This window comes from Aulonocara stuartgranti, assembly GCF_965226115.1.
Source record: "Aulonocara stuartgranti genome assembly, chromosome: 2".
Classification (NCBI taxonomy): domain Eukaryota; kingdom Metazoa; phylum Chordata; class Actinopteri; order Cichliformes; family Cichlidae; genus Aulonocara; species Aulonocara stuartgranti.
Genome location: NC_138940.1, coordinates 28072832 through 28091926, shown reverse-complemented (window position 1 = coordinate 28091926; position 19095 = coordinate 28072832). Strand labels below are relative to the sequence as shown.

General features: G+C 45.8%; 1 protein-coding gene across 4 annotated transcripts in view; it reads left to right on the top strand.

Annotated features, from left to right (window-relative positions):
* Positions 1-19095, top strand: part of nexmifb (neurite extension and migration factor b) — a 53282-nt gene that overhangs the window by 31548 nt on the left and 2639 nt on the right. For 2 of the 4 annotated variants that reach the window (XR_014279215.1, XM_082548679.1), the window contains exons 2-3: positions 8268-8410; positions 13969-18163. Coding sequence is in view for 3 of the 4 variants with exons in the window: in XM_082548679.1 (XP_082404805.1) it covers positions 8317-8410; positions 13969-18163 (4289 nt within the window). In the remaining variant the exon portion in view is untranslated. Of the gene's footprint in view, positions 1-8267; positions 8411-13968; positions 19050-19095 lie in introns of those variants that run through there. The other 2 variants (XM_082548678.1, XM_082548680.1) reach the window with 2 other exon arrangements.

Below are 19095 nucleotides of genomic sequence, written 5' to 3'. Positions count from 1 at the left end.
AGCTTGGGATGTATAGAAAATAAAAGAGAAATATCAAACCATGCAAAATTAATGTACCATGTGGTAGGTAGTTAACTGTGTCGCGTAATTAAACTACAAAGGAGAGGTAATTACAATCTGTTACAGTTACTCAGAAAAAAGAAATTACAGCTATGAGTGAAAATGATGATTACACATGCATATATAAATATTTTTCTCAGTGCATTTTTTGTTAATGCTTTTGAACAAAGCGGGTCGGCGCCATCAAGGGCAGGATAGCTTATAAGGAGATGGCTTTACGTCTAGACACGCTCCATTTATCTGGCAGCATGCTCTTAGAGTTTGAGTTTTGTTTTTGAAAGCAAGCAGCCTGCCATGCCTGTAACCAGTCGACCACACGGCAGGTGGTCATGTCATCAGACGAGAACACCTTTCAGTGCTGAAAAGTCAACAGTATTTTCTTTCAGGAATAAGGAAAATGCCAGGGGTGTCAAACATAAGCCCCGGGGACCAGAATGGGCCTCACACAGACTCCAATCCGGTCCACTGGAAGGCTTTGGAAAATGCAGACAAGGTTATAAAGGATGGACTTTAAACTGTAAGTTTTGCAGCTTTCCTCCTGATAAAACCCTCACCCATGGTATTTCATATTAAGTAATAGATAAACAATGAAATGACAGTAGAAGTCTTGTTTTATTTTTTTTTACAATGGGTGCAAAAATGTTTTTTGTTTTTTTTTTTTTATTGGAAGTGACATCAGAAACAGCAGCATGTGACATCACGTGATGGCGGAGCTTCAGTTCATCCTTTGTCATCCTTTTTTTTTTTTTTTTTTTAATAGGACAGGGGGAAAGAATGAAAGAAAGAGGGGGAGAGGAAGAAAGAAAACCAAAGGGGAGAAGAGACGGTGAGAAGGGGGGGAAGAGAGAAAAAAAAAAAAAACTCCTGGGTCACCTGTATGGAGAGAAAGAAAAACAAAAAAAACAGGGGAGACAGCAAACAACAAAGAGCAACATAATAATAATAAAAAAAAAAGCACCATCACAATAAACTAGCTAGTCATAGATATCAATAGTTACTAAATAATAAACGATATTGTGCAGCACGCAAGATAGACAGCGCACAGTGTGCTTTGAGGCAGCAGCCAAGAAAGCTGTAGTCCACGTCTGTGAATACCCATGTGTACACCTGTGTGCATACCTGTGTGGATCAGCATGCTTGCATTCCAAAGGTTTCTCCATGTAATGATCTGCTAGAGAGTGTGGGGAGCCACAGCCCTGTCCTCTATGGTATCAAGCAGGTATGGAGGAGATCAAAACTCCAGACATCCAGAGGCCCCCAGAACACAAGAGACCAAGGAAGACCCACAGAGGGGCAGCCGCGCCACTGTCCCAGTAAGAGCTGAGGAGAGTCCCAGATGAGAGCTCATTCAGCAGCCGCGGAGCAGAAGCCAGGGGGAGTTGCAGTGACGCGCCCGTGAGCTCCGCCGGCAGCCAGCTGTGCCTGAGTGACCGAGCCCCAGGCCGAGAGGCCGGGGGCACCCCACCTCCAAAGTGGCCCGAGCGAGCCCCAATAAGCGGCCGCCAAGGAGTGAGCCGGTGTGTACCCGGACGCCCACCCCCAGATACAAAGAACCACCAACGCACCGATACCTGAGGGAGTCCGCCACCGGCAGGGGAAGTGGTGGTGGGTGGAGATAGGCCTCCAAACCTTGGAGGGCCCGAGATGTCCCCAGAGAGGTGGCGTCTGATACCCAACCTGACATATAGACACAGACATACAGGCACACACAGACACAAACATCCATTCCCACCCTCATGCTCTCATATGTACTTCACACTCAACCGACGTGGAGACAGACATAAAGGGACGCTGTATACACGATCACACTCCCTAAGCGTACTCTACTAACCGGGTCTAGGTACCCTTGCCCCTGGAGGGGGGAACTGCACCCAGACCCAGGTGGTGTTACCCTTTTCCCTGCGGTGGGGAGAGGCAGACCGCCCCGACTCCGCAGCAGCAGGGAGGCCCCAGACCGCAGTCGGACGGCCCACTCCTCCTAGCCCCCCCGCTCCAGTAGGCCGCAGAGAATGGGGGTGAGGGAAGACTCCAAACCTCCCTCCACCCGCTCATTGTAGTGTTGATGCATGTGTGTTCTAAGGTGCAATTAAAACCCAGGAGGGCATAGAGCTACCTGCCAGAGAGCAGCAGGTAAGCGCATAGTCCCTCCTGCTAGCCCTCAATGTCTACATGTATTTAAAATTGAGAGGTGGGCAACGACGCCAGGGGTGAGGCGTACACCCTGATGGTAACTTGGACTCCGTGTATCGTGCCCACCCCCAAGATCCTATATGTATGTGTAATGAGGGTGTGAGTAATGTGAATGTCTAAGTTGTGGGATAAAATTGAGGCAGAGGCAGCCAGAAGGGGACGGGGGGGGGGGGGGGGGACGGGGGGGGGGGGGGGGGTAGCCTCCTCTGCATCCTGGTGACATACCCCTACTCCAAGGCCCTGCATGTGTGGGTGGTTGTGGTGGAGCAGGAGGAGGGAGGCAGCAAAAATGTTTTTAAAAAAAGAGTATGTTCTGTGAATGAACAAAAAAATTCCTGCCTTATAATTACAGGACAATCTAGTCAATGTGCTACCTGAAAATCTACCGTAATATAATTTTACAGACTTTTACAGTCAAAGACTCATGCTGCCAGATTTCTTTCTTTAATGTTGCAGAATTTCTATATTATGTAGGAAAACTGAGATGTAATGTTGAAAATGGGCTTCTTTTTCTCATATTGAGATATTTTAGGGATTAAATGTTGAACGTGTAAACAGTTAAACTCCTTTACACTGACAGAAAGGATGGGTTTCACTGGTCTGGTCCACTTAAGATGAAAGTGAGCTCCATGTGGGGCATGATGTAAACTGAGCTTGACATCCCTGCTCTGTGGGTACTGCAGAGTAAAGCGTGCTAATAGAGGTGAAATGCTTTCAGCATCAAAATGCTCAAACCATCGACAGCTCGCAGAGAACTTTTTCAGCTTTGCTGCTCCGTTTAAACATTTGCAGTTTGTTAACAAGTTGTATAACTCTGTCAAGTCTTCAAGTTGTATTTTTTTACAGCGTAGCAGTTCTATGCAATCTGTCATATTTTGCATTTGAAAAGTAGCCTCAGTCCATTCCTGTTTCTGCACTTTATAGGAAAACAAACTAAATGTGTTTTTTTTTATTGTTAAATGCTGCGTATCTAAGTAATTTAATAGTCCACTTATCTGCAATCTCCGCCTGTTACAAAGTGCATACGTTTCCATAATCATTTTAAATAGGAAAAATCACTTTGCTGCGTCCAGGGTAGAACACCTCCTTTAATCTGCAGCAATTTCCTGTATATCGATCATTTCCGCACATATAAATGATCCCATTGTCAGAAGCTTGTATTAAAATAACCTGCAATTATTTTAAATAAATCCTCGAGAACACGCGATGATATAAAAGAAATTATGTTTCTATCTGTTTAATATTTTTAAAAAAAACACCCTGAAACCTGACATGGGGGATTAATGTTGCAATAACAGGCACAATTCGCTCAAGTCATTTAATGGAGTAGTTACTGCGTGTGATTATTACGGCATTTGCGAAAACAGAGCAGCAAACAACTTGAAATGAAATGCAATAGTAACAACAGTAAAACAATAAGGCCTTAATGCTTCTGTATTGTGTCCACAGCGGCTAGAAGTGAATGAACGCTTACTTAAACAATTTATCGAGCTGCGACTTTAACAAAAATTAAAGCGGTATTATGCTGCATTGAATTATATTTCGGCGGCTTTTCCAACAAGAGACCAGAGATCTTACTTAGCTATTCCTGAAGACACGGAAAGCATTTTATCCAGGGTTAGCTAAAGAAAGATTAAAAGCACAGGTTTGGAAGTCTGAGCCCTTATTACCTTAATAACTAAATAAGTAAACATTAACCGTAATCAAAGATATTTAAAACGGTGACGGTGCACGCTAAGGCCATGGAGGCTTGGATTAAATCCCATCATCAGTGTCACTCATACTATATTTCAGCAGGCTTGCAGTCATTTTAATAGGAAGATAGCATTAATGGCTTGAGCGTTTTCCTGCCATACACTCCTGGGCCTGCACCTTCATTTTGGAGTATGCAGAGGCCTGAGGGGGTAACAGTAGCTACAATTGTCCAGATCTGTCTCTGCAGGTTGTGCTGCACTGATAAAGATCCAACTCTATAATCCTGATTCATAGTGAATCTTTACCTATCAGATGCTTCCTGGGCTCTCCAGCAGCCCGTGATTGACAGTGATTATCTCAAACGCAGGCTGTATCTCTGCCATCACCGTGGCCGTGTCAGGGGGGTTTTAGGTGAGGATGTTGGATCAAATACAGCAGCAAACAGCTGACAAGGAAGGTGCACAGTAGCAGAGGCGCGTGTAGGAAACACCATTGAATTAAGATTTGCAGATAAGGAATCTTTTTTTCCCTCCCTCTCCATGTGTCAGAGACAAAATCATTGAGATTTCTCCTCAGCAGCAGCAACAGCAGCACCGGCCTAACCTGCAGAGCACGCTCATGACACGAGTTAGCCGGTGTGAGCTTTGTGTTGAAGAGGCAGCTGAAACACAAACAGCGGGACAACACGGGAAGCATATGGTGCTAGCGATGCAGCAGTTGTTGCTGTCAAAAACATAAATGCTGCTGAACACTGTTACTGCAGGTGCAAATTAGCAACACTGCTAATGTGTTCACCGTATTCGATGTCAGTCTTGTATTTCCTGGTCTAATTGTATGAGGGTTTGCATAATGGCCTTTGTTACAGCACGGCATTAAAAGAAAGATTAATACTGTGCCGCCATATCGACCAGCTATAATTGCAAACACCGATGGCTCACTCGTTTAACATGTTGGCATTCAGCAGGCGGTCATCTGCAGCAGTCTTTGCAATGTGTTCATTTGGAGCATTTATCAGAAGACGTGGCAACACGAGTTGATGCAAATGGTTCGATGAAAAAGAGTTTTCTGAGGTTTGCTTGACCCTCGAAAGAGGAGAGCTCTGACATATGAGCTGCGAGGAGGCCCGCTGACCATTTGACAGAACAAAGCTCGCGTTTGTGAGACAGAAATGGAAGGAAGGGTTGGAAGGGAGTACCTACTTCTTCGTCTTCCTGTTCACAATAGCAGGGCAGGTCCACGTGTGTTAAAAAGCTACTTAAATTCTCAGTGTCATTCACGGTGTGGCTCTAAGCACTAAGGTTTTCTTCCCAAATTTAGAAAACCTGAAAGACGAGTCCAAACTGCTTTTACTGTGTGGGTCTGTGAATACAGTATGTGATATTTTTAAAATTCATGATGTGTGTACAATTGTGTGTGTGTATTGGATTTGTGCTTCTCTGTAGTCCTACCACGTAGTGCTGCAAGCTCACGAGCTCGGGAGTATTACCATGAGTTGCGTGTGAGGCAGGTTACTCAGCCTGTCTGCAACCAGTGAACCTGCTCTGAAACCGTATACCTGCGCTGAAAACAGGAGTCGCCATTTCAGCGCTGTCTGTTTGGATCAGTGTTCCCTGTGGCACTATGCCCTCTTTGAGAGCTCCTCTGTTGGGGATCTATTCCTTAGCCCCTGACTCCATCCCTCTGTTGGCACAATGGCCCCTTTGTACCTACATATACTACTGCTGTGGGACCTTGCCTCGTAGTTTTTGGCAATTATACACAATCCCACTCCATCTATCCCCCTCGTTGCCGCTTCATTGACGAGAAATGCAATTGGATCGAGGAGAAATGCGGTGAAACGGAGACCCGGGAAGAGGCTTGCAGGAATTAGATTGTGGCACTGATAAGTTCCATATAGAGCAAGTAAACATGTTCTTATCTTGTTATCCAGCTTACACATTAACACATGGCGCGTGTGGAGGAGGGTTTAAAAGGATAAATCAAATTCTAATCATTCTGTTTGGCTTTTTCCGCTCGCTGCTCTTTGTCTCTATTTCAGTTTCTCATCGTGCAAAGGACCCCAGCCCACATGCAAGAACAATGGAGGGGGGTCAGAAGTGCTAGCTATTTTCCTACACCTGCTGAATGCTACAGAAATGAGTGCACAGTGATTATGTGCCCTAATGTGTGGTGTTTAAAGAGTGGTTTCCCGCAGCAGAGTTAAATGGTGGTGCCCTCTGTGAAGTATTAATGATGTGGATGGATGAATCAGGTCGGCACAAACCTGTTGACGGCAGCCGTGGCGCTCTCTTAAAGCTGCACCCAGACATCAGGCTTAACCGCTTGGCAAATTGGACATGCTTGTTGGCTGTAGCTCCAATTTATGTGCACTCTCTATTGCAGTTAGTCCATCTTCATTATTGAAATGGCCTCTCGTCAGGTCTTGACAGAGTGGTGGAGATGGTAAAGGGTGGAGTGCGCGTGTGGTGGTGGGGGCACATACAGAAGAATCATGAATAATGTGGAAAATAAACACATTTGAAGCACTGGCGCTGGCTGGCAGAAGGGGTGTTGGGAGTGTTGTTAAATGCCTGGCTTTCATTTTCTCTCTGCTCCTCTCTCCCTCTCTCCATGTGATTGTATGTGCAGCCTCTGCCAGTGGATGTTGATGCTGATCCTCAGCCTTGGGGCTTTATCTAACACACATGCAACCGAGCATAAACACAGACACACACACACAAGCAGCTCTCAGTGCTGAACTCTAGCAGCACCTCTGTGGCTTGACCAGCATCCCAGCTGTGTGTTGTGTCACAGCCATGCTGGAGACACATTGCTCGGTGGCCACAGCCTATATTTAATAGGTTGCTGTTGTGGCTTCGCTATTCACCTCGGGATCGTTGCATTGGTGATGGCCGATAAAGCTGAGCCCAGCTCAACCGCGTCATCCCGTTTGGTGGCGATATCCGCTTCCAACTCGCGCATTGTTGCAGGCAACACGTTTATTGCCGGATGTCAAATTTCAGCTCCTCGGTGAGGCGAATTGATAGGAGATGGCCTCAAAACCATTTCGTAGCTCTGTAAATGTACACTTAAGCCCAGGCTTTGGGTATAACAGTGCTTCTCTTTGAAGAGAAGAACAGGATCTAACTGAGTCTACCTACAGGGTCCCTGTACCTGCTGCACACATGAGTAGATGTGATGGCTCATGAGGTAATTACCCACTGAGCTGGTCTGTAAGCTGAAGCAGGGGTTCCCTTCAGGTAGCGCTCTCGCTCAGGTCAGTGAACAGCTAATGACATTTAGAAGAAATAGGATGAAAGAGGTGGCAGTTGGTTGTAGTCAGCCACACACTACCTTTGTCTTATTGTCTGCCGTCTGTCTTAATCTCGCAGCCACCCTTTTCACACCACAAGGAGATCGTGTTATTAGATCCCCTCCCTGGGCTCATTTGTCATCCTGCAGCACCACTCCTCTAGAGGAGGACTGCAGGAGAGGAAAAAAGAAAACAATATAAGCAGGCAGGAGGCCACAACATCAAATGTTCATCATTTACCAGCCCAGAGTCTCTCTTATCGCCATTATTCTTTCACAATCACAGCAGATTAATATGCTTTCTTTTTGTTGCCCCTCTTACTGTGTCTATTTTTAAAAGGCCGACAAACTTCAACCTCTCTTCTCTCCTCTACCCTTTAACATGTTATTTTGTATTACGCCGTACCCGGCCCTCGCACGCGTGTACTCTCAATCATCCCCCACCCCCACTTTTCACCATCACTTGCTACAATAAAAAGTATTGTCAGTGTTCACAGTTTGCTGTCACCGCCTCAGTCACATCTCTTTAATCTCTCCTCTTTGAGCTCCTTCAGATTTTGTGCTGCTGAGGCGCACGAGAGGGAGAGAGTCAGCTAATTACAATAAACAAATATGCTCAGAGCCGCCTATGTAAGGTTGGCATAGGTTAACAACTCTGCTATAAATGTTAAATGAAGCTTAAAATAGGATCGTATGGCATACAGTTGCCATAGCGATCCAAGCTGCGATTCTTTGTGTACTTTCGTGGTTGGCAAAGTTTAAATTAATCTTAGACACGAATCTGTGATACGGAGAAGAAATGAGTGATTGTTTGATGCCCCAAGGGCCTGTTTGATGCCTCTATCGCGTTTGGAGCTTTTTCTTGAACCGCCACAACTTTGTTTGTCTGTGCTTAGCGTCGGTCTTTTGTTGTAATGAAATCTAATGCACTGCCGTTGATGCCTTTCTGCCTCAGACGCATGGCGGTCGCCCTTTTTTACCGATTGCCTTCTTACTCACGTCTCTTTCTATTTCTCTTTGTCTTTCAACAGGTGGGACAGTCAAAATGATGCGTGGGTGGTGCAGCGTTGAGCCGTATTGATGGATGTGTTAACAGACAGCAGTCTCACATTGATTGTGAAGACTTCAGAACCTGAGAATCCAAATGCAGTGGAGAGCACAGGTAACTATTCAGGTATAGCTCGTTAACACAATGTTTTTTGTGTTTTTTTTAAGTAACTCACATGAATGCTAATTTTGCTCTTTATTTCTCAGCTTTAAACATTTAGAGAAACTTGGTTGCAGAAGAGAGGTTTTTTTTTAATTTGCCCAAGAATATTTAAGCACTCATTAAAATAAACGAAAGCTTATTAACAACAGTTTCTCTCACAACACATTTAAAACTTTGAAAAGACAATTAGTATTAGCACATAGCACAGAATTAGCGTTCCTTGAATTAGCTTTTCACCCTCAGTTTTAAGCTCTTTTACAAGATATGGGGAGCGTGAAACACATCCTGTGTGTTTTTTTTAACGAAAAGTGGAAAAGAATTATTAATTGAAGCTTTTTAAGCTGTTGTTAATCCTCTCTGCTTATGCTTCCACAACGCAGAAATATAAATCTATCTTTTCTCATAAAAAGCTGCAAATATAAAAGTGGGTGGAGCCATTAATTCTCTCACACACATTTATTAGCATCGTGAAAACAAAAGGTCTGCATCATTGTTTTAATAATAACTGTATTGTTATTTTATTTTCTTGTTATATTTCAGTTTTGGGCTTCTGTTTTTTTTTCTCTGCAAAATCTCAGAAACCGAAACCTTGATTAGTAATTATATATTTGCAGGAAAAAAGGTTGCAAATGCTTTGAAACTGCTACGATTTCTACACTGTGCATTGTCGTCTGAACTTCATTTACTCTACATAGTTTCACTTAACTCTTTACCCCTTGAAAGCCTACGAGGAGTGTGGCGGGGCGTGATTGCGGATGCCGTGCAGGTGCGTCCGCCTCCTCTGCACGGCACCGCAGGCCACGCCCCGCCACAAGGAGTAACCCTTGAAGTTCCTGTCTGACCTGAGTGGTTTCTGTCATATTTCAGGCCTGCCTATATAACGCAATGACTTGTTGGTTCCTAAGAAGTTAGTGAAGGTGGTCCCTGCCTATGCAGCTACCCTTGAAAAAACGGTCTTCAAACCACATCTTTATTGATATAAACTGAAGTGTCAAAAGTCATCATTAGACGTTGTCTAATGGGGAAAGGATTAATCAGTAACACACAAAAACATGCATTTTTGGAAGTAAGGGAATTTCAATAATACAAACTCGCCCTTATGGGGGATAGTCAGATGAGAGTCAGATGTTGTGATTAAGGAACACCTGACTCCAAAGACCGTCTGCAATTTGACGTTGGAGTGCGAGATGGAATCGAGCCTGTCTCCAAATAAAGACAAACATCTGGTTAGTGCCAAATTCTGCCCTCATGAAGAAAGAACCAACTTTCACAGGACTTTAAGAGGACTTTAGGAGGAATGTTATGAAGATGGGCATAACTGTGTCCAAGTCAAGGAATTTTAGGACTTTTGTTGCTTTCCTTGCAAATATCATACCAAGGGCACCAGAAGAGAGACAGCAAAACACCTTCGGAAAGTTATACAATTTGCTAAATTCACTTGTTCCCTGTCCACTATGAAAAACGCACACAATTATTTATGAATTAGTCCAGTTCGATTTTGTTTTTTTTACTTTTTGCAACCACATATCAATTTAGAAATCCTGGTATCTCCAAAGGGTTTACAAATGTTTTCTTCTGAAAGGTATATGAGCTACTTTTGCTGCTGCCTTATTCACAAGGGGTCTCCACAGTTGCTAGCTCCACATGTTTGATTTGGCAGAATTTTTATTTTTGTTTTGCACCAGATGCCTTTTCTGATGGAACCCAAAGGGATCTGCGTCTCTTTCCTGGATCACACTGGAGAGCTTTCAGTGCTAGGCAAATGTGTAAGCCATTACAATATGGGGTCACTTTTCTTTTAGCTGAATAAATGGTTTTTAAAACCAAATCTAACTCAAAAGAAATCAGATAGCAGTGCAATCTCTTCCTTTTTACTGGACAATAAGCCCTACTGCTGCTGTGCATATTCAGTCATTCACCCACCACCTACTTCTCCCCATAGTTTCTACCAAGCACCACTGATCCTTCGATGAGGTTTATCTCGGTGTTTCAGCTCTGGTCAGCCTCAGTTGGAACTGAGACAGATTATCCCCAGCACTTGCCTGCTCCTTGAGAGGCAGCAAGAGGAAAAGAGAGCAAGAGAGACGAGGAGAGGTGGAATGAGAGCATTAAAAAAAATACAGGAGAGAGTAAAAGCAGCTCCATTGAGCAGGAATAGGGTAGTTCTTTGAGGAGGATGGCCATGAATCATGCCGCAGTTACTCACCACTTATTACGAACATCCTGTACTGGCCGGATTGATCTCCCCCCCCCCCCCCCCCCCCCACACACACACACACACCCCACCACAACCCCCACTACCATTCACAAAATGTCATATAGTGAAGATGGAGCAAGCGGCTTCTGTGGCTGGCCTACCAGCTGGATGACTGAACGCCCCGGGTGGCTGAGCTGCAGAATGGCTAGCTCTGCATTTTACGATTGTAAAAGCCTCCATGTAATGGGGATAAGAAGCAGGAAGTTGGAAGGAAAAACGGGTGGAAGAAGGGATGAAAAGGGGGATGGAAAAAGGAATGCTTTCTAAAAGCCATGGCAAAAGGGGAAAAGGCCATGTCAGCTGTTTTCATTTGCATTGTGTGTCATATTGTGATATCTGAAAAATGTGTTCCTTTGGCCATTCCTTTGGAGAAAATGCATGAATTTAATTTAATGTCAGTGACAGGTGTTTCTGTTATTCTTAGGCTTTTCTGCTTTCTTTGCTTTATAATGTAGCTCTAATTGGAATGTAATTAAAGAGAAAAAAGGCATACACGTGTATGCGCACGTGTGGCATCTGACACACTAATAGATAGACACACAGGCGCCAACTAGTCTCTCCCCTCATGTCCATGACCGTGTCCCTCGGCATGGGCTTGTTACCGTGCAGAGCTGCCTGGCACAAAGCAGCCTGGGCCTACCTCAGGTGGACGAAGCCCCGAATGTTATGGCTAGAAAAAGAGATGTGTCTCGGAGAGCTCCGAGTGCTAACTGGTCTGGTCTGGTCTGGTCTAGTTTGGCAGTGATCGGGCTGTCTAGCATGGCTGGGCTTGGCAGTGTTGGGAATCAGAAGATCACCACCACCTGCCAGCAGCCAGGGTCCTTCCATATGCTCAGTGGTGAATGTCCACGCCAGATTGCATGAGCCATGTCACATCCAGCCTCGGTTTCTATTCGAAGAGCTTCTCTCCCGATAACACCATTAGAAAAGTACAGCCGTGCTTGCAGGATCTCAGAGTGTATAAAGCTTGTTTTTTCTTTTTTGCTACTCTTTCTGTAAGCTAAATATTGGATTCTGGCAGCAGCGACTATTTTGGATGTGTATCTTGTTTACATTTGCCAGCTCAGATATTGTAGTAACATTATGTTGTACCATATCAGTGAATAGGAAGCTGCCGATCCCGCCTTTGACCCCAAATGTCAAACTCGATTTGTCAGCTACAGTCATCGCTGTAAGACCCAGTGTGTGTGTGTGTGTGTGTGTGTGTGTGTGTGTGTGTGTTTGTATACCTGTCTGACTGACTGATCTGTGGCACATTCTGAACAGCTGAAGAGCTAATGGTCCAGCTGGAGACAGATGGCCTCTCGATAACACTATACCCCCAAGCCAATACTCACACTCTATCACTCTCCCTCTCATACACACACACACACACACACTTTCTGCCCCGCTCAGCACATACAACACACACACACACACATTGGACAGGATAGATTGTTAATCCATTATAAACCCCGAGGAAACACATTTCTCAATATGAGTTTAATGTTTCACGGCAATTTTGACCAATCTTTCGGCGATATTTGGTGGCAGCTTAAGTTACACGTGAGCACTGTAACTTCCTCATTTCGGTGGCTTTGCACCTTTGTAGGGCGAGCGATAACTAATCTCTGCTTTATATTTGTCTTGTCTCTGCGTGCTGGAAATCTGCTCTGTTTACATGTAATTCACGATGAAGTGTGCTCACGAATGGAAAGCGTTTCCTTTTGTAGTCCTCCTCTTTATAGTAAGCGACCGTGTAAATTTGCTAGTATTCTATCTTAAATATAGAAAAAGGGTATCTGTCATGACTCTCCGCAGAGAACATGTGTCAGTCCCATGCTTTAGCTCTGAGGTCATTTTGGCTCACAGACTGAGAGGACCTGATGGCGAACGCCTCGCTGTGATGCTTCTGCAGCCTCTGACGAGTTGCTGCTATAACAGTTCTCTGACGATGAGAGGGAAAGAGAGGATGGATATTTCTCTAGAGGCTTTCTTCATTAAGAGTGACAGTACCGTAGTCGCATGCTTTTAGTAAGCACTGTGGCTGCTCCGGTGTGTCTGCAGGCCGCAGACCCATAGAGACCAGCTCTCAGAAATTTCATTACCTCATTAAATCACTCTCAAATCATATCCATATTCAAAGATTTACTCACCGCCAATACAGCAACGCTGAATACGGTTTGCTAAGCAGTCTTCCCCTCAAGCATTTATCACTACCTCAATAATGATTAGGCGCATCCATTCTAAAATGGGGGTTGTTGCTAGTTAACCTCTGTGAACACATTAATTGCTGTGCTAGGGTTTTCAATTTTATTTATTTTTTTCTCTCCCTGGCATCGTTTTAAAGAATATCTGGAAGGCAGCAGCTTGGGATTATAGAGGGAGGCAGGTGTGGATGGTATTGGTTATACAGTCTCCAACATATGGGCCTGTCGTGTCCCATGTGTACATACCTGCCTCCGCTGCTGTCATCTAATTATGCAGAGCAAACACAGCGATCTGCCTGCTGCTGCGAGCCACTCCTGCGAGTTTTGATTGTTACTCATCAGATGGATGTCTTCAACTGATTAAGACATTGTCACAAGTGACCTGTGGAAAATCACCAAAATCTACTTTTATTTGAGTCATTGTTTCGGTCGGTCTGTGTAATTTAATGGTATCTTGTTACTTAAAAGCTAGTAGATCTGCGTCTGCACAGAAACACTGCAGGGTGGGGGACATAAAGCAAGGTGGCTGCATTAATTTGATCTCGTATATACTGCTCGGGCAGGAACGACAACAGGCTCTTTGCATTATCACCTGCAAGCATGTGATACAATTGCTCGTTTTGTTCTGTCAAATAAGCCAATTAAAATTCTTGCAGCTCTGTATATCTTTCACTTTTGCCAGCATGCTAACATTACATAAAGGTGACTCCATTTCATCTTTGATCTTCTTTTTGTTTTAAGTGCTCTCAGAGTTTGGTGGGATTTCTTTATGGCTGTGTTGCTACTCGCCGAGTCTCAGCTTTCACATGTGAACATCAAGCAAGTAATGAGTAAGGAATTGTCCAACTTGACATTGCTAATACCTTTTATTGAATCTGGAACCAAAACTGAATTATTAATGTTTAAGGCTGGCATCATGAAATGACATTTTGAGCTCTAAGGGGTTAATTGACACTAATTGCGTCTGAGCAGCTTAGAAGAACGTCGGAGTAACTAAAAGAACAAAAACAATGTAATTTAACTTCACACTTACATTTCAAAGAGCTGAAATCTTTTTTCTTTTTTTCCCCCTGCAGGGCTATGTGAGCAGAGTAGCAATCTGAGTCTGTGCGGGCTCGTCGATGCTGCTCTCCCTCCGTCCTCGCCTCCACCTGCCGCAGAGACTTCACAACAGGCCTGCCCAGCGCATCAGAGGACCACTCCTACATCGCCAGCCCTCCCCTTGCCCCTTGGGACTGAGCCCACTCTGGGCCTAACAGTAGCCCCTTCCTCCAATGACCCTCCAACTGTGGTTCCCCATCTTCACCACACGCCCGCTCCCTCATCACTCTCTAGCCCAGCTGTAAGCTCCTGGGCGCCAACAGGAGACAACCAGAAAACGTCCCTTCCATTACCCGTTGCCCTCCCTCTATCAGCGACAATGATGGAGCCTGGCACTGTGTCTGGCCTGACGGAGGAGTGTCTTCTTCAGCCTAACCGAACTTGCCTCGGCTGCTTCATTGAAACACGTGATGCCACTGACCCTAACGCCATCCAGAACACACCCCACGACCCCACCGCCAACCCTGACACGGAGACTGGTCTAAGTGTAAGGATAGGGGATGTGAGCCGAGAGGACTTCTCTGACATCAACAACATCAGCATTCAGTGCCTGAGCCACGCGGGGGAGGCAGTGAGTCACTATGGAGAACAGCTCCTCTCTGACCAGCTACTTAGCTTTCCTCTGCCAAAAGCCCCAGGTGAGGGCAAGAGAGGGGATGCAAACAAAACAACAGGGGACTGCGATGACCCCGAAGATGATGCAACAGCTAAGAATTTGTATGAAGGACTGTTACTAGACAAGGTTAGTGGAGAAGAAGTTCTCCTGGCTAACGCCAGCCAGGACTGGGGCTACTTTGAGTCTTTTATCAGTGAGAGTAAGATGGAACTGCTGGACCTTTGTTCTAAGAATGAACTGTCGGTCAACCTCTTCTCAGAGGAAGATGTCGACAATCTGTTTGACGATGAAGACGACGATTCAACATTAAGCAGTGATGTCTGTTCGCTCAAGATTCGTTATGAGTCTTTCCAGGACAACATGAGGGAAAAAACAAATGTTCTGCAGGAAGAGACGCAGTTCAACTTCTTCCCCAGTGTCCTGGCCAACTGTGCCAAGAAAGAGGAAGGAGCAGCAGTCTTGAGGAGAACCGCGGAGGATCTTCAGCCCAAAACTGATGAACTGATCCTGGAGGGAGCACAGGAAGGAAAAGCCGGGGACTGCAGTGCTAGGAGTCCACTTGATGGTTCCCACGGCTCGCCTATGTCCACTCCCAAAGTCAGCTACCTAATGGACTTCAATTCCACAGAGGAGTCAGGGGAGTTCAGTGATGACAGCTCCTGCACTGGCTCGTCCTCAGACACCCTGCAGGAGGGAAAGTTTAAAAAGAGCCACTCAAAGAGATTCCTCAGTCCCTCGAACCCTCTCAACTATGGCTTGCGTTCCAAAAGAAAGGTTCGATACAGCGATGATTACTTATATGATGTCGACTCGCTTGAGAGTGAGAAAAATGCGGAGAAAAAGGAGAAAGCCCCTGCTGGTCAGAAAGAAGAGGAGGATGTAGACTGGTGCCCCAAAAAACGCCGGAAATCCTGCCGCAAAGAGCCACCTGTGGTCATCAAGTACATCATCATCAACAGGTTTAAAGGAGAGAGACTCATGTCAGTGAAACTGGGCAAGCTGGACCCTGTGGATGCGACTGTGAGCTTAAATGCCGACACAGTAAGCAAATATGAGACACTGGCTCCTCTGAAGCATTTCTGGCAGGAGAAGCAAAGAGAGAGACAGGAACAGCTTAAGCTGGCTGCCAGAGATAAACAACAACGCGGTTTTCATCTAAACGGACGCCACCATCGCCCTTTTAATTCTAGTCATCCCAAAAGGAAATACAAGATTGCAAACCGGCTTAAAGTTCAGAGGATTCACACTGTGGAGCAATCAGCAACAGCACAGTCCTTCCCTCTCTCTGATCGGGGCCAGGGAGGTGTCACTAAAGAAGAGGCCACCCCCACGGTAGGAGGAATAATAGCAGCCACAGGCCTCCCAGTCACATTAGACACAAACTCCATCACACACACAGTCACAGCCAAGAGCCGCTCCCAGGAGAGGGAGGAGAGGGAGGGGAGGAGATTGGGAGGAAATAAAACAGTCAGGATAAGGAAATTCAAAAGCGAAGCCAGGCTGAGGAGCAAGAAAATAAAAGAGGCAGAAGGAGAGGAGGGGAGGAGTGTGACGAATGAAACGGATGCCTGTGTCACTGCGGCACAGATTGAGGACCCCACTGCTGGGTTAGATGAGGCAGGCATTAGCTCAACTACAGTCAAACCACATTTCTCTGACAATACCGCCACCGCTCAAGCCGCTGAGGAGAAATTCCCCTTTGTTTCATCCACCTGCTCTCCTGACAAAGCTGCCTCCTCCTCAGAGGAGGTGGAGACGGGTGTCCCTGTCATCCCGGGGGGCTACCTGCAGACCCTGTTAGATGCCACAGACTCCTCAGGTGGAGCAGCTATCTCTTATTTCCCCCAGCAGTCCTCTAGGCAGCAGTATTCTCTTGGGCTGTCCCTGGAGGAGAAACAGTTTTCTTCTCTGCAGCTCGCTCAGAGCTGCGTCCTCTCGCCTCCCTCTGAGTCCGAGCTCCAGCAGTCTCCTCAGAACTGCCCCAGCTTCCCCCAGATGTGGCACCCACAGCTCTGTGCAAGTCACAGCCAGAGCTTTGGGTCTGAGACGCCCGAGACTCCCATCTTACCCAACAACTTCCCAGCTGCTGTTCCCCTGAATGACAGTCTGCCAGTGTCTAACTACAGCCAGCTGAGTCCTGAGGCTGACAGGCTGCTTTATGAGAAGAGCTACCTGAGTGAGTCTGGGCTGCAGCCCGGGGCAGATCTGCAAGTGTGTCAGTCTGCCTGCGTGGAGGGCCAGGTGCAATACCAGCGAGGGTCCCTGTGCACAGACAATGGCAGGCTCATCAGCTATGACTCAGTGGGCTCTCTGTCAGCCTCCTCCAGCAATTACAGCTCACTCAGCCTCAAGTCTTGTGAGCGAGAGGGTGAGGAGGAGGGCCGAGACAGCTTCTTAGCTCATTGCAGTCCTAAAGTGGTGATTCAGCAGAGTGTGGATGCCCTTACCCCACTCAGGGAGTCCTCAGACCTGCTGGATATCTCTAACTTCACCCCTGACAAGTTTAGGCACTCATCACTCTCAGAGCTTTCCCCTCCTGAAACCCCAAATCTGTCCCCTCAGGTTGTTGGGCGTGAGATGAAGATGGCAGGAAATGTTGGAGAATACCAGGATGTGAATGATATAAGCATGGACTGCAATAGGGAGGTAAAGTGGAACTGTGATGTCATACAGCAACAGGAGCGCACGGCAAGCGCATACCCGGTGGAGGACAACCAGTTTCCGCTACACAACTTCAACAATCAAGATGTCTTAGGTTTAGATAAAAAAGAGATGGCAGCTACAGAATTTGATGAACAGAATGGAGCGAAAAGCATAAAGTCAAAAAGGAAAGGCAGCTGCAAACAAACAGCAGGAGGACAGTGCCCGAAAAAGGTCCGGGCTCCGAGAGCCCCCAAGTCAGAGAAGGTCAAGACTCCCAAACAGAACTCTCGCTCCACCAAAAAGATAAAGGCCATGTTAGAGGGTAAAGCAGCAAAGAACCAGGCAGGTGGCACAGGCCTGACTGACAGTAGCAGCACTGGGGACTGGCCTGGCACCGGATGGTCGGAGAGTAACAGCCTGGTGGGGGATGACCAGAGAGAATTTGAGGAGCCCTCCAATATTCTGTCCAACATTGTCTCTGGCATGGCTGAGGTCCAAAGGTTCATGATGGCCTCCATTGAGCCACTGTGGAACCCCATGTCGGAGGCCTGCATGCCCTCTGAGGCCAACAGTCTCAACCTAAAGACCCTCAAAATCTTGGCAGGTACTGAGGCTGACCTGAAGAAAAAAGGAGCTGTGCTCACAGGGGCTGGGAGAGGCAGAAAGGCAGGGGGGAAAGGAGGCAAAAACCAGGCCAAATTCAACCCCTCTCATTCTTTATTCCCTCAACTTGCTCTAGGCTGTAACATGTTTGATAAACCCAACTTTATTAACCCCGGGCCTGCTCACAAAAAGCTGTACCGCCACAAGACGAGTGCAAAGTTCCCTCGGATTGAGACACTGAAGGGGAAGCGAGCTGAGAGAGACCCAAATAAGGACATAGCACTGATGACCTCTTTTGAGAAACTGAGGTAATATTTTGTTATCAGCTGCTGTTGTACCCCCTCCCCTCCCCCTCTCACTTTCCCCCACTACCTGCTCAGCCCTCCCTCCCAAACATACCTACACTGACGCTATGCCAGAGCTGCATGAGTTCTACGTTTCCCCCCTGACTACTCCCACTTCCTTTTAACCCCCTGAAGAGGAAATTAATATCTGCATGAGAAACTTCTTGTACTTTGCAAACTACCTATTGAGTGATTGTGTCAAGCTTGATTGAGATTTGAAACGACCATGGCTGCATTTTTCTTGCTTTTGTTGTTTCTGCTTTGTTTGTTCTTCTTATAGTTGTTTTTTTTTCTTTCCTTTTTTGTTTGATTTTTGTCTGAAAAAGAGAAATAAGCCTTGAAAAAAGTTCTGTCGCCTTTTTGAGGAACTTTGTTTTTGTATTTTCTCAGCAGAACTAGCTTCCCTGAATTACATATTTATTTCCCTTTTCCCTAAAGATGTAGCTATATACATAAATGCATTGAGTGACATCTACGCACCCCTCCTCCTCATCTGTTTTTGTATGCAGAATATGGATGTCCTGTTGTTGCTGTCCGTCATACACTGCCTGGCTCATTTCAAGAGGGAAACCTTCAATAAATGAGCCCAATTTAAGCCCGAGACATCTTAAACACGAGATGGGACCATTTTGTATTGATGACATATCAGACATTGTCTTTTCCCCCCCCTCAAAGTTGGAATGGCTACCCCTTTCCTTTTGTCAAGTTTTTGTTTTCTTCTTCTGGAGTTTAGAGGAACTGGTTATCTAAATTAACATTTTTACGCCTTGCAAATTCATAAAAGCTCCACCCTCAGAGTATTTTTGTCAATGTTGTTGTACAGGGACATGCAATATTTGCAAAAAAGAAAAAAGAAAAAAAAAGAAAAAAAGATAATTATAATCTTAAAATCATTG